This window comes from Prionailurus viverrinus, chromosome B4 (genome assembly GCF_022837055.1).
Source record: "Prionailurus viverrinus isolate Anna chromosome B4, UM_Priviv_1.0, whole genome shotgun sequence".
NCBI classification, from domain to species: Eukaryota; Metazoa; Chordata; class Mammalia; order Carnivora; family Felidae; genus Prionailurus; species Prionailurus viverrinus.
In genome coordinates, this window is record NC_062567.1 from 127,947,974 (window position 1) to 127,962,617 (window position 14,644).

Consider the following 14,644-nt stretch of genomic DNA (forward strand, 5'->3'; position numbering starts at 1 on the left):
CAGGGAAGACCGCAGGTGCAGGGGAGGACGGCAGAGCGGCAGACTTTTGGCAAGCACCACCTTCTGGTAACATACGTCACCCCTTCTGCAGGGGCCAGGGGGCGGAGGAGCCCAGCAGAATCCGGGGCCAAAGCTAGCAGCTGCACATCAGCTAAGGGGGTGGAGGAGAGCCCGCTTCCCTGCCAGCTGGCCCCGAGGCGGGAGGACTCTTCCAAGGTGAAGGCAGTGACGCTCAGTGGCTTGCAGTGCTGAGCAGGATCTGGGGGGTGGGAGCCAGGAGGCTGCAAGGCCCGGATGAGGCACTGTGGTGGCCGTGCCCCAGGGTGGGATACACTCCCTAACAGGCATGGTCGTCTTCGTGTACTCCCAAAACCTCGAGAAACAGGCAGGGATTTTGTCGCTGAGATCTTTAGACCTGTATCACGTAATTTCCCGTGCAAGCGTGTGGTCACGGTTGATAGTCTGCGGATGCCAGCCCTTCAAAGCTGCTTAGCCCTGCGTTATGAATTACCTCTGAGCATCTACGTATATTTAGACTATGAATTTAAACTATTGTTTCAAGCCATCCCTCTCTTAAAAAAAATTTTTTTTAATGTTTATCTTATTTATTTATTTTTTTAAATTTTTAACGTTTATTTATTTTTGAGACAGAGAGAGACAGAGCATGAACAGGGGAGGGACAGAGAGAGAGGGAGACACAGAATCCGAAGCAGGCTCCAGGCTCTGAGCTGTCAGTCCAGAGCCCGACACGGGGCTCGAACTCATGGGCCGCAAGATCGTGACCTGAGCTGAAGTCGGATGCCCAACCGACTGAGCCACCCAGGTGCCCTTAATGGTTATTTTTGAGAGCGAGAGAGAGAGAGAGAGAGAGACAGACAGACAGACTGTGAGTGGGGGGCGGGCAGAGAGAGAGGGAGATACAGAATCTGAAGCAGGCTCCAGGCTCTGAGCTGTTAGCACAGAGCCCAACGCGGGGCTGGAACTCATGAACTGTGAGATCATGACCTGAGCTGAAGCTGGATGCTTAACCGACTAAGCCACCCAGGCGCCCCAAGCCATCTCTCTTAATATATGCATTTTTATTTCAAAGTTGACTGAGGCTGTTGAGAGGATACCGACCATCTCTAACCTGATTTGATAGCAATAGTGCCTGATATACAACTGATGTTCAAAAGATGTTTGCTGAACACAAAAGAGTGGATGTCCTAGGCATTCGGGGGGTTTAAAAAAAGACAAAAATTTGGCTTGTTTCAATTAGTTCTCCCTCTGGATCATCAGACTTCTGTCAATGCTATCTTCCAGTTCACCAATTCTCTCTTCACCTCTGTCTAAAGTGCTACTTTATCTTTCGGTTGAGTTTCTAATTACACATTTTTTTTTACTTCCAGAAGTCTTACTTGGATCTTTCTGAAAGCTGACCAGTCAATCATATTTTTAAGAATCTGTTTGTTTCCTTATATGTTTAATTTTTTAAAAATTTATCTTAAAGTTTATCTATTTTGAGAGGGTGCGAGTGAGTGCACATGCATGAACAGGGGAGGGGCAGAGAGAGACAGAGAGAGTCCCAAGCAGGCTCCACGCTGCCAGTGCAGAGTCTGACTTGGGGCTCAAACTCCCCAACTGTGAGATCACGACCTGAGCTGAAATCAAGAGTCAGATGCTTAACTGACTGAGCCACCCAGGCGCTCCATTTTTCTTACATTATTTTAGACAGACTTTGTCTCCTCTGTTTGTAACTCTTCCAATTCCCACAGTTTTTTTGGTTTGATCCCACAGTTTGTTTTTTCTACTGATGCTCCCTCGTGTCACACATTTGTGTCCTTATATGTTAAGTGCTTTTTGCTTGGTGGGGGAGGGACACGGGTTCACCTTAACCTGGAGCTTCACCTGTGGGAATGTTTTTTTGAGCCCTAGTTTTAAAGTGTGTTTCTTCACAGAAGACTTGCATTTTGGTGTGAAGTTTGGCCCCAAACTCATATGAGCGAGGCTTAGTGGTTAGAAATTCTCAGGAGAGGGGCGCCTGGGTGGCTCAGTCGGTTGAGCGTCTGACTTCGGCTCAGGTCATGATCTCGCGGTCTGTGAGTTCGAGCCCCGCATCAGGCTCTGTGCTGATGGCTCAGAGCCTGGAGCCTGCTTCGGATTCTGTGTCTCCCTCTCTCTCTGACCCTCCCCTGCTCATGCTCCTGTCTCTCTCTTTCTGTCAAAAATAAATAAAACATTAAAAAAAAAAATTAAAAAAAAAAAAGAAATTCTCAGGAGAAATTCTCCCTTACTCTACCCAGAGCCCAAAAGCATGAGCCTCCATCATCTTCTCTTGGGAGTGTTTTGTGCCTCCTAGTGGATCCACTGAGATCCAAGTTTATGTGAGAGTCCCTAAACAGACCTCCTACCCTGCTGCTTTACCTTCCCACCCGCAAGTGCTGTCAGTTACCCGGGCTCTAGGCTACTGATGATTGGTGACAGACCACGTCCAGCAATGGCCTTATGCTTTTCCTAGCATCCGGCCTCTGGAGAATTCCCTTTTTTTCCTGCCGGTTCTTTAAAAGTGACATTTGGGGCTCAGTCAGTTGAGCGTCTCTTGATTTCAGCTCAGGTCATGATCCCAAGGTCATGGGATCGAGCCCTGCATCGGGTTCCACGCTGAGCACAGAGCCTGCTTGGGATTCTCTCTCGCTCTTTCTCCCTCCCTCTGCCCCTCTCCCCCTCTCCCCAGCTTTCTCTCTCTCTAAAATAAATAAAATGAAAAAAAAATTAAACAAAAATGACATTCAATTCAGCAACTTCAGGTGTGCTGTCCTGGGAGAGATTTCTGCGGACATCTAGTCTACGCCGTGGATAACCGAATTCTCAAGTTTAGATTTCTAGATGTGAATCCTGAAACCTCAGGGGAAACGGATCTACCTGGTCTTCTTTCAACCTCCAGCTCACTGACTCTGTCCTTCTAGGAACTTAAGTTACCTGCATAGAAGCTTCGCAGATCGGTGTCCAAACAGTTCTCCAGGAAGCGCCTCAGAGGTAAGATGTGCCCCACCGGGGCGGTCCAGTCCGTCAAGAAATCTTCCACGATGTGGTGGATGGCCGTGGGCCGAGGCAGGGCCCAGTCGGCAGGGCGGAACCTCACCTCCTGCTCTGTGGGGACGAGAGGGGAGACGGGTCAGGGCCCGGCGGGCTCCCGTCCTGGAGCTGACAGCGTGGTTCCCACACATCCCAGGTGCTTCCCACGCTCCCTCACGCTCGGCTCGCCGGCCACACTCCGCGCTGGGCAGCGGCCGGCCTGTTCAACGGCCATCTCTGTGTTTGCAAGGTTGGCACGAGGGAGGGACTGGACCTGTTCCTTGTGGTATCGGAAAGCGGAACCAAGACTAATTACTTGCACTTGGTGTTTTTCTAAGACGCGCATGGACTGAGGGCCACGGTGATTGCTTCAGAGCTGCTCTTTCTCTGAGGAGACTCGGAGGCCCCGCGAGAAGGATCTGGGGGCTCATCTAGTCCAGCTTCCCACCTGGTGTGGACTCCCTGGCAGACGGCCATGAAGTCGCGACTCAACCATCCTCATACCGGGAAGCTCGATGTCCGGGGGCGACCCATTCCACTGCTGGACAGCTTTGAGTAGGAGTCACTCCTGATTCTGAATAGAAGCCTGCGCTCCTGTCACTTTGACCTGCTGATACTACCTCTGCCTGTTTTTAGAATACCTCTTCCCAGGGACAGCTCTTTAGTTTCCGGAGCAGGAATCACATTCCCCAGCGGGGAGGGGAGTTCATCTGTTGGTAGCTACTCTGTGCCAAGCACCGTGCTGACATTCTGTGTTTTCAGTTTTTGTTTTAAAGACTTTATCTTATTAAAAAAAAATTTTTTTTTTTACATTTACTTATTTTTGAGAGAGACAGAGAGACAGAGCATGAGCAGGGGAGGGGCAGGCAGAGAGAGACACACACACACACACACACTCACACACACACACACACACACACAGAATCGGAAGCAGGCTCCAGGCTTTGAGCTGTCAGCACAGAGCCCGATGCAGGGACTGAACCCATGAACTGTGGGATCATGACCTGACCTGAAGTCAGATGCTTAACTGACTGAGTCACTTGGGTGCCCCAAGACTTTGTTTAAAAAAATTTTTTTTAATGTTTATTTTTGAGAGAGAGACAAAGCGTGGGCAGGGGAGGGGCAGAGAGAGTGAGAGAGTAAGAACGAGAGATTGAGACAGACACAGAATCTGAAACAGGCTCCAGGCTCTGAGCTGTCAGCACAGAGCCCAACACAGGGCTCGAACTCATGAGCTGTGAGATCACTGACCTGAACCGAAGTCGGACGCTTAACCGACTGAGACACCCAAGCACCCCTATTTTATTTTTAAGTAATCTCTACGCTCAGTGTGGGGGCTTGAACTCACAACCTCAAGATCAAGAGTCGGATGCTCTACTGAGTGAGCCAGCCGGGTGCCCCACGTTCTGTGTTTCTTTTTTTTTTTAATCTCGCTTATCTTCACACAATTCTATTGTTAGCCCCACTTTACAAATGAGGAAGCGGAGGCTCACAGAGTGTAGGTAACGGTCCAAGGCCACACAGCAAGGAAAGGGCAGCCTGGGAACGCTGCCCGGCTTTTCCGCGCTTTTTATGCTGCACGCCTGTGTTAACCACGTCCGGCTCCTTTCCCTGCGCCCTCTGAGAGTCAGTCTCCAGGTCCCCTCCCCCTCCACGCTCAGCCTCCCTTGGAGACACAGAGCAAGACCGTGGTGCCTGGAGGAGATCACAACACTCCACGTGTGGCCTGCCCAGGTCACGGTACGCGCCAGAACCTGGGAACGTCGTTTCTCATTCGTGGACCCTGTGCCTCGTTTGCTCTGTGGGCGAAGTCCCCAGTGCCCTCCCCGCCCCGTGTCCTCCTGTCAGCTGAAAGTGTTGTGTGAGGGCTTAGCGGTGACAAGGTAACGGGCAGCGGGGGCCGAGCGGTGTCGGGGGACAGCAGAGGTCTGGCTCACCAGTGGGGAGGTGCCTATAGTAGTAGATGACGGGGTGGAGGAAGTTGGACTGCCACGCGTCTTCCGTGTGCCCCACGGACCGGTCATGAAAGAAGACGTCCTTGTCGGGCCCAGAGAAATTTCTGCCATACTCCATGTTGATGACGAAGAGCCCGTGCCTGGCCCTCCTTCCTGTGATGGTCTCCAGCTGGGCCAGCATCTGCACGGGGAGCTCCTCCAGGTACTCAAACGCCGTGGCGTTCCTGGGGATAAGGGCAGCGCGGGTGGCCAAGACCCTCAGTGCCGCGGCAGAGGTGGGGTGGGCGCGTGCGCGTGCCTCTCGTGCAATTGTCTACGGGCTCCGATTATTCTGCACACACCTCACTTGAGCCTTACTGTCACAGCTGAACCCCGACTTACACAGGAGACAGATTCCAGAAAACTCTGAGTAACCTGAAAGGTATCTGGGGAAAGGGTGACCCGGGCTGAGAGGCCAGTCACGGAAAAGCCCCGGGAGGGAGCCTGGGTGTCTTCGAGGGACGGGAGGCAGGCTGGCCTCGAGCGGAGGGGCAGGAGAAGGGCTGGGGGCAGGTCGAGGAGGGCTTGTGGGTGCCATGACGGGAACGCTCGGTTTCACGTGGGTTCTCCCACTCGCTTTCTCCCTGAGAAGGGAAGGCCACCGGCCCCTGGAGAGTGCTGTGCAGAGATGAACGTGTGTGACTCAGGTTTTAAGAGGACCGCCCGGCCGCTGTGTTGAAAGCAGACCACGGGCAGAGGTGCGAGGCTGTAGGTGGTTCAGGTGAGAGATGCTGGGGGGCTGGACCAAGGAGGCGCCACCGGGGCGGGTGAGCGGTGGTCAGATTCTTGACAGAATTTGAAGGCAGCGCTTACGGGGTGTGGGGCAAGTCGGAGTGTGGAGAGTGGGTATGGAAGAGAGGAGTCAGGGTGCGGGGTACCTTGTGCTGAGCACAGGCGAATTCCTCGCGTGTCCTTGAACTTGGAGAGCTGTTGCCCTCCCTGGCTTTGGGTCGGGCTGCTCCCTCTGAGAGATGCCCCCTGCGTCTGACCTGTCCTCTGAGCACCCTTCTCCGTCCCTGCTCTGCTGTGTGTCTGTGATCTGCCACCTGTCACTTAACCGATAAGGAAACAACACGGTCCTGGCCTGAGGGAGACCCTTCACCCGCATCGCTGCGGTTTACTGCCCATCCGCTCAGTGCCAAGTGCGGTCTACCAGTTACCTTTACTCCTGCCTGCAACGTAAGGGTTATTATCCCCATTCCGCAGATGCGAGAAAGGCTCAGAGAGGCTAAGTGACTTGCCCAAAGTCACATAGGCAGAAGGCGGCAGAGCTGGGAGGCACACCCAAGTCCATCTGTCTGTCGAGCTTGTGGTGTTGATTTCATTGATTTCCACCTCCCCCCCCGCCCCCGCCCCCTGAAGACTTCACTTAGGAGGGAACCACTGGGCCACTCCATGCCAGGGATAGGCAGAGAAGAGCTCCGACCCGTGAATGGTGGAGCTGGGCTACTCACTCCTTCAGCAGGACGACATCGGCCAGCACGCCGAACATCTGGTAGAGCCCAGAAGCCTCGTTGATGCGCCGGACGATGGAGCTCGTCAGCTGTGAGACGGGGTGCTCGGTGGAGGGCCAGGCGACGCCGTGGTGGCGATGCTCCAGCAGGCGGTGGACGGCACGCGCTGAAATGGCCAGAGGGAGGAACAGCATGCCATACTTCAGATTTCATCTTTCACCACCCCGAGGGACGCACGGCCCCTGTCAACCTCTTGGGGCTCAATAACGCTTGTGTGCGGGGCTCCAAAATGCCTCCAGAGGGGCGCCTGGGTGGCTCAGTCGGTTAAGCATCCGACTGTTGACTTCGGCTCACGTCATGATCCCACAGTTTGTGAGTCCAAAGGCTGTGCTGGGCTCTGTGCTGGCAACTTGGAGCCTGCTTGGGATTCTCTCCATCTCTTCTCTTGCTGGCCCTCCCCAGCTCTTACTCTGTCTCTCAAAATAAATAAACTTAAAAAAAAAAAAAAAAAAAGAACATGCCTTTGGAGCAGAGTCAGTCAAGGTTTCCCACCAAGGGCCAGATGGGCCGTATTTTGGGCTCTACAGCCCGGTCGGCTGGACTACTCAGTTCTGCTTCCGGCGCAAAAACAGCCCGAGTGGGTACCTGAATGGATGGGAGCGGCTGGATCTGGCTCCAGGCCAGAGTGGGCCCGGCCCCGCTTTAGGCCCCCTGCACGTGGATGTCCCACGCTACCCCTCACAGGTGCTAGGTCAACCCCGGACCTGGAGCCTCCCTCTGACCCCGCTCCCCTTCCCGGGGTTTTGTTCCCCTCAGAGACTCCCAGCTGGGAAACCTTTCAGTGCCTCCCGTCCTCCAGAGTCTAAATCCAAGCTGTCCCTAAATTCTACTGATGGAAGGACAGCACAGTGACAGCTGTCTGAAATGACAGGGAGATGTTCTGCCGCCTATCTGGGGCTGCCGTGCACAGTTGTGGGATCGGGCTTGCTCTTCCAAAACAAATCAACACGATATCCAGATCCGAGAAAGGCAAGAACACAGACAGACCACGCGCGTGATGGGAGACTCAGCTGGCCAACAGTCACGGGAGAAGCTGTTCGGCCTCCCCAGGTACCCGACTCTGGAGGAAACGATGGCTAAGCTGAGTTTTGCACAAGGTCGAGGAACTGTGCAGCCAGTGGGGTCTGGGGAGGGTGCCCTGACAAAAGGGGCCACAATCTTGGGAGAGCCTGGCACGTTCTGAAAAGCAGGCAAGGGACCAGGCTGGAAAGGTGAGCTGGCAGGGGCCTGGCAAAGCTTGGAGCGGCATGCCAAGGAGCTGGAGCCTTCCCCGGGGGAGGAGGGGAGCCACTAAGAGCGGCTTAAGCTGTAAGCAGGGGAAAGAGAAGATTGTTTTGTTTGTTTATAGGAAGGGTGTTTTGGCAGGCAGCTGGAAGAGATACAGGAGGGGGCCGGGCGGGGCGTCTGGCCCGTCCTTCCGTGTGGTATTGGTCTGTGCCGTTCACATTTTATCTTCTGTTGCTTTCCTCTGCCTTACTGTTTGCTTCTGGTCTCCCGTGGGACCTGTTTCTCGGGTCTGAGCAGGATGTGTGGGCCACGTCACCCCTCCCCCAGCAGGATCCTCAGCCGGTAGTAGTGACCACACAGCAACCCAGGACTGCTTCCCATTTGCCTGGAGCTTCGTGGTCGGCTGTGAGCTTTAGAATCAGACACGTGTGCATTCGTATTACCCTTCTGCCAACTGGCTCGGTGACTCTGGGCAAGTTACTTAAGTTCTCTGTGCCCCAGTTTCCTTATCTGGAAAAATGGTGCAGAAATAACAGGGGTGCCGTGAGGATTAACTACGTGAGCTGGGGAAAGGTCAGGGGACCGAAGGAAGGAGGTGGGGGGGGGGGCAGGATCTGTCAGGAGAGCAGGTGCAGGGAGGGTAACATGCATGGGAACAATGACGAAGGCTTTTTTTTTTCTGTAAGAAAATTTTTTTTAACGTTTATTTTTGACACAGAGAAAGAAAGTGAGCAGGGGAGGGGAAGAGAGAGAGGAAGACACAGAATGTGAAGCAGGCTTCAGGATCTGAACTACCAGCACCGAGCCCGACGCAGGGCTCAAACCCACAGACCGTGAGATCAGGACCTGAGCCAAAGTGAGATCATGACCTGAGCCGAAGTCGGACACTTAACTGACTGAGCCACCCAGGCGCCACAAGGATTTCTTATCGGGGAGACACAGCTAAAGGGACAGATGCTTCTCCTTCTGAGTGTGTGTGTTTGTATTCGATCTGCGGATATTTTGGCTTACAGACGGCAAATACTCTCTCTGGTTTCCTTCTCCGATAGCACCCATCACCCGTGGGCCATAAAATACATTGTCTGGAAATCAAACATGGTTATTTTTTCCTGCCAAACAGGAAGGATAGTCAAATGCAAAAATGAACATTAAGCCACTGGGAGTCATCAAATTAAACACGGAAGTGCCAGGATGCGGGAAGCCTTGTGGTATCTATGGCAAAGTCAACTGGTCCACATAACACTCACCATGCAACCAAGCCCCATCCAATAGCCCGCCTGAGGTGCAGAAAATTTATGCTCTCACGACTGATTTAATTCGACCGCAATTTTGACTGAAATTTTTTGGTACCCAGAGAATCTGTGTGTAATGCTTCATAGCTACAGGTCCCCGGGTATTGCCTTATTTAGTCCTTACAACAGCCCCGAGGGCGGAAAGTTCACCTCGATTACATCTCTGATGTCAGGCCGTCCAGATGAGGCTTCTAGAGAGGTCATAAAGCCTCACCTCTCAGACCACCCAGCGGGGGAGGAACCCACATCAGCACCCACCAAGCTTGGCCTTCTCGCCAATACCTGGTACCTCGCTGGCATGGGATTCAAGCATGTAACTTGCCAACTCCCAATGTACTTAACTTTCATACCTTATCTGACACTTTCCTAGACAAATTACTCAGACCACAAAAACATGCTGCCATCTGTCCCGAACAGATCGACCTATCGACTACTGATAAGCAATCTCATCAAGGCTGCTGGAAATCAGGAGTATGTTTATAAACCTTGGGGTTTATTCTCTCTGCCGGGCTCACCTGTGTATCGGAATCCATGAATGAAGCCCCCGGCTGATTTCCGGTAATCCACTGAGTGGCTGGCGGTACCCAGGACAAAGAGACCCCGGCTTCCTTTGGACTCATAGCTAGCTTTCACCAGCGGGTACTTCTTGCTGAACTCACCTCCAGAAGACAGTCGGAGGGACCTGTGAGCGGAAAGTGTGGTTAACAGAAATCACTGCTGTGTATGAAACACGTATGCTGCGCTCAGCCCTGCGCTAAGTCTAAGTGCTTTATATCCCTTGTTGCATTTAAACCACAACATGACCTTGGAAGGTGGGTATGATTATCTCTACTTAACAGACGGGGATAACCGAGGCTCAGGTTGAAGTTGTGGCGGGTCAGGGATGGGGCCAGGATTCAAGCCTGACTGGAGGCTTAGGCTCTGGGCTCTGACTTAATGGGATGGCAGTCTGGTTGAGGCCTTCCAGCTTCTCCTTGTCCGCCCGTGCTCTGGCCAGAGAAAAGTGAGACACTGGACGGATTCTTTAATACCAAACCTTGCCAAGGTACTGGGGCAGCGATGTCTAAAGGAAGGTAGTTCACAATCGTGACGTTGGCAGCTACCATTTTGTTAAGCATATAACATGTGCCGAGTACTTTCTGGATTAATCCTCACAGTGGCCCTGTGAGAAAATAGGATCCTCGTTTTAGTGATGAAGAGACCGGACGCAGCACGGTTAAGTAACTGTCCCAGAGCCCGCAGATTTGCCAAGTGGAGAATCTCAGACCGACACCAGTGCCTGCGTCCTTAGCCACCTTGCAGCAAATTCACCATTTTATTCTGCCTCGGCTCATCTTCCCCTCTCTCCAGTGGAAGATCACAACGCAGACAAAGACCCGCCGTTGCTGCTGCTACCCGATGGAGGGCCTCAGGGCCTTCGGTCCCTGTGAGGACAGACAGCTCATGTCCTGGGTGGGAGATGAGGCAGCAGCTACATCCACTGTGACGGCGCAGTCCTGAAAGCCGTCGCTGGCCCACTGGACGGTGACTCTCCACCCCCCCCACCCCCCCCCAGGGGAGATATCAGAAGGGATTTGCTAAGTGATCCCAGCTCCTCCCCCGTTTGGACTCACTTATCGAAAATGGAGAAGTCGAAGTTCCAGCCCAGGCAGCGGATGACCCGGTCGTAGGCCACGCGCATGGCGAAGTTGTCATTGTCGTCCTGGGGGAGGGTGATGGCGTCGGTGCTCTGGTTGCCTTCCTCCAGGAAGAACTTCAGGGTGACGCGGAACTTGCCCTCACGGTCCTTCACGATGGCCAGATCCGTCAGGTCGGACTCCAGCAACCCGTCCAAGGACTTCAGCTGGTAGGTGTCCAGCAGGCCGTTGTTGATGGCCCTGGGGCCCAAGGGAAATGCCAAGAGAGAGAAAGGAGTCTGTACGGGGGACAAGGAGGCTCAGAGGAAGGGGTGGTTGGTCCGGTGGGGTCAGGAAGGGCTTTCGATCCACAAGCAGCCGCGCAGCATACCTGAGGTCTCCAACATAGTGGGTGGCCCAGGACAGCCGGACGCGGGAGCGACTCAGCATGTGGATGAAGTTGGTGACACCCAAGATGTTCTCTGCGGTCTCAAAGGCAGAGTTCCCCCGCCCCAGGATCAGCACATTCTGACCCTCAAAGTCCTTGGGGTCCACGGAGACAGACTCGTATCCCTCCGTGTATTCGGAGCCCGGGAAGTCAACCTGGTTGGGGACCGACAAACCGGTGGCTACCAGAAGGACGCTGCAGGGAGGGGACAGAGGGAAGATGGCTTAGTCTCTCAGCCGTAAGACTACTACGTGAAAAGCAGTCCTTGGATTAGCTGCCTGGCTCGCCCGCCTCGCGCAGGCTGCTGGCTCCTGAAAGAACACAGGAGAACGTCCATTCCTTCATCCATTTAGGGACCCACCCCCGAGTATCAGAGACGTGACCCCCACCCTCGCTGAGCCCACCCTAGCAGACAGTCTCCTTTCCATGTTCCTGGGATGATCCCAGACATGAGAATCAACCTGACTCCCTGAGGTGACACGTGAGAAATCGAATCGTTCACCTAATTTTGGACACAGCCGTTAGGGCCACTGTCACCCTCAAGGGTGCAAGGGTCCAACCTGGCACTACCCTTCTTTCCCCGGGGCTGTAACAAGCAAGGAGCAAGGCTGGGCCTCCGGCAAAAGGCATGAGAATTTGAACTCTGGGCACCTGCCTGGAGCCGGGTGTCAGGCTAATGGCCAGGAAGGGCGGGGGCAGTCTGGTATAGCAGAAATAGGTTTTGGGGTCAGGAAGACACAGCCTGGGTCAGACTGCAGCTGGACCGCTTATAAACTGTGTGACACAGCGCCGGTTAATCAACTTCTCTGGGCCTCAATTCTTCATCTGTAAAACTGGGACCAGAGAACTCCCCGCCAGGTTCCTTGCGGGGATTAAATAAGGGCAGTGCGGTGCGTGACCCCGAGTTTGGGCTGTCTACACAATATCGGGCTTTGTCCCAAGCCAAAGCCAGCCAACACCGAATGCTGGTGGCATTGCCTGTTGGACCTCTCACTCTTGTTCGGTCCTGAAATCCCACCGAGCCCATCCAACACTTGCTGGATGTTTTTCCCACAATGTATTTTGGGGAACACCAGTTCTAGGAGATGCTCTGCCAAAAGAGCTTTGTGGGTACATATGTTTAGGCAATGCTGAATGCCCAGTGCCAGAGTGCCACAGTGAACACGAAGATCTTAAACACTGACAAATCCTGCAGGAAAGAGCTGGTAAGTACCTTCCACGCACATTCGATCATAATTTTTTTGGACACATTTGGGCAACGTTGGGTGAGCTGAACCTCTTAGCACTGGATTTCAGTGGGAGCAAGGAGTGGCAGAAATGCGCATATTCTCTCATTTCTTCCAAACCTACCCGCCAACCAAGGGGTGGCAGCAGATCGGCTCCGGGGCCAGGTTCCTTACCTGCACCGGTGTGCGTGGCCCATCTGGTCCGTCAGGATGAAGTAATGGCCGTTCCAGGCCTGCCGATCCTTGTTCAGAGTGACGTGGGCAATGGTCGTGTTGTACAGCACGTGGAGCCCCAGCCTGTCTGCGAAGTCATCCAGGTAGCGCACCATGTCGCCCGCATCGGGGAAGTAGGCGCTGGAGTAGTGTCTGAAGAGCAGCCGGGGGTCGTGGCTGAGCAGAGAGTTCCAGTCGTGGCGGAGGTTGAACTCGGCGTTGGCCTTGCCCGTGTGCCGCTTGTTGATGCTGATGAGCTTGCGGTGGCGTGGGTAGCGCGTGAAGAAGCTGCCGGGCCGCGGGGCGCGCTCAAACACCGCGTAGTCCCTCCCGGCCCGCTGCAGGAAGTAGGCCATCTGCAGGCCCGCGGGCCCGGCGCCCAGGACGCAGTAGTCCCGGTGCAGGGGCCCCGAGGTCGGGGCTGGGCGCAAGCACAGAGCCGGGTGCAGGGCGAAGGTCAGGAGCAGCCCGGGCGGGCCCCACAGCCCGGCCGCGGCCAAGAGGCTCATCCTGTGGCAGACCAGGGATGTGGGGCCTTGCACCCTGGTTGGTCCCTCCAGGACCGGGGAGATGGGCGAAGGGCTGGGGACCGAGAGAGGGGCAGGGACTCGCCCACCGCAATCTGAAGTCGGGCCAGGACCACACCCCAAGGCCCTCTGAGCTCATCTGCCTGCCTTCATCTTTCAAGCTCGAATCTGGGGCTCCCCCCAGGCATCCCTAACGCCTCCATCTCCTCCAGGGCCTCGGTTCCCAGGGGCGCCACCCTCTTTCTTATTGCCATAGTAGTACGAGGGCGGGTGTTCCCCCATTCCTCCCCTAATTTGAGGGTGCCCAGCACCCTTCCCGGGCCCTCCCCAGCTGAGACCCTCGAGGTACGCCTCTTTGGCCACGCCCCCGTCCTCAGGTCCTGGACCGGAGGAGGTGTGGCCTGCACGAGCCCCGCCCCCTCCAGGTGCTGGGCGCGCCGGGCTCCCCGGTCACGTGACAGGGATGCCCCAGAACACCTGTCGCCACGCGGCGCTAGGCCGCAGTCCTGCCGGCGCGGGCTCCCCGGGGGCCGCTCCCCACGCGCGCGCGGTGCCCACGTCTGCAGCACCCACTTCCCTGCACAGAGCGTGAACGTCCCAGCCGCACGGGAGGCAGCCCGCAGTCGACTGGGGCCGCGCTCTGCCCGCGGGCTCCCCGGCGGCCCCGCCCCTCCCGCCCGGCCAATGGCAGAGGGCGGGGGTCACGTGCGCGGCGCGCAGCACGCCGGGACGGGCGGGGGGGCCGCGGGCTCCCGGCGGCGCGGGACGGGCGCGCACGTGCTGCCAGCGGGCTGGAGCCGCCAGAGGCTGGTGGCGCTGGGGATCGCGGCGCTCTTGGGGCGCCGGGCTCTAGTTTTAAAGCTGTACGTCTCCACGTGTAGGTGAGGCACAGGGGCAGGTGACTTTTGGAGATAAACCCAGTTCTTACACTCTGCTATTAACGTCGCCAAAGCCTTGTTGGCTACCCAGTTTGGGGAGTCTGGAAGCCAGGTTAGTGAAGTCAGGACAGAAAAAAGAAATTAACAGGTGTTTGCTACAGGGATTTAGTCTGTTGTTTGCAAAGTAACATCCGTGATTGGCTGACTGTCCCACCAACCCGGAGAAGCAGGCGATTCTGTTTCCTACGTTGTGTAGCCACTGGCCAAAATGGAAGTTTAGGAGCGATTTGCTTGAGACCACCCAGTTCGGTGGAACCTGGGATTCACCCCTCCCCTTTTACTCCAAATTATGAGCTCTTTCCAAAAAGTTTCTAATTCATGAGTCATGTGTTGTGTTCTTGGTAATGTTGTAAACAAAGGGGCCTGTGATAGGCCAGTATAGACGCAAATCCACTGCTAATTCACTGCAACTGGGTGTGGCTGAAGCACGCAACGTGGATGGCCGATGATGGAGAACCGCTTTTCGGGTGAACTGGCTGATGGAGGTTGGCTTTGCAGAGGTGGAATGTGGATCCTGCATTAGATCAACAGGGCAGAACATAGGCAGTTTTGAGAATACAGGAACCTTCAAGGGGGGGTTAAGCAGTTCGGTGAG

The 14,644-nt window shown here is 55.1% G+C and overlaps 1 protein-coding gene and 1 long non-coding RNA gene across 6 annotated transcripts in view; one reads left to right on the forward strand and one right to left on the reverse strand.

Annotated features, from left to right (window-relative positions):
- The window catches only part of LOC125170012 (uncharacterized), a 23,806-nt gene extending 20,141 nt beyond the window's left edge, over positions 1-3,665 (forward strand). Inside the window, exons 2-3 of the long non-coding RNA XR_007153868.1 lie at positions 2,946-3,015; positions 3,393-3,665. This is a non-coding gene — a long non-coding RNA (uncharacterized LOC125170012). The remainder of the gene's footprint in view (positions 1-2,945; positions 3,016-3,392) is intronic.
- Positions 1-13,771, reverse strand: part of FOXRED2 (FAD dependent oxidoreductase domain containing 2) — an 18,009-nt gene extending 4,238 nt beyond the window's left edge. The window contains exons 1-7 of one of the 5 annotated variants that reach the window (XM_047866053.1): positions 12,546-13,770; positions 11,089-11,340; positions 10,695-10,958; positions 9,597-9,763; positions 6,503-6,668; positions 4,992-5,233; positions 2,959-3,129 (exon numbers count right to left, since the gene is read on the reverse strand). In XM_047866053.1, coding sequence (XP_047722009.1) covers positions 2,959-3,129; positions 4,992-5,233; positions 6,503-6,668; positions 9,597-9,763; positions 10,695-10,958; positions 11,089-11,340; positions 12,546-13,093 — 1,810 coding nt within the window. In that variant the 5' untranslated portion in view covers positions 13,094-13,770. Of the gene's footprint in view, positions 1-2,958; positions 3,130-4,991; positions 5,234-6,502; positions 6,669-9,596; positions 9,764-10,694; positions 10,959-11,088; positions 11,341-12,545 lie in introns of all 5 variants that reach the window. The other 4 variants (XM_047866052.1, XM_047866055.1, XM_047866054.1 and 1 more) reach the window with 4 other exon arrangements.
- Positions 13,772-14,644: the final 873 nt, after the last annotated feature.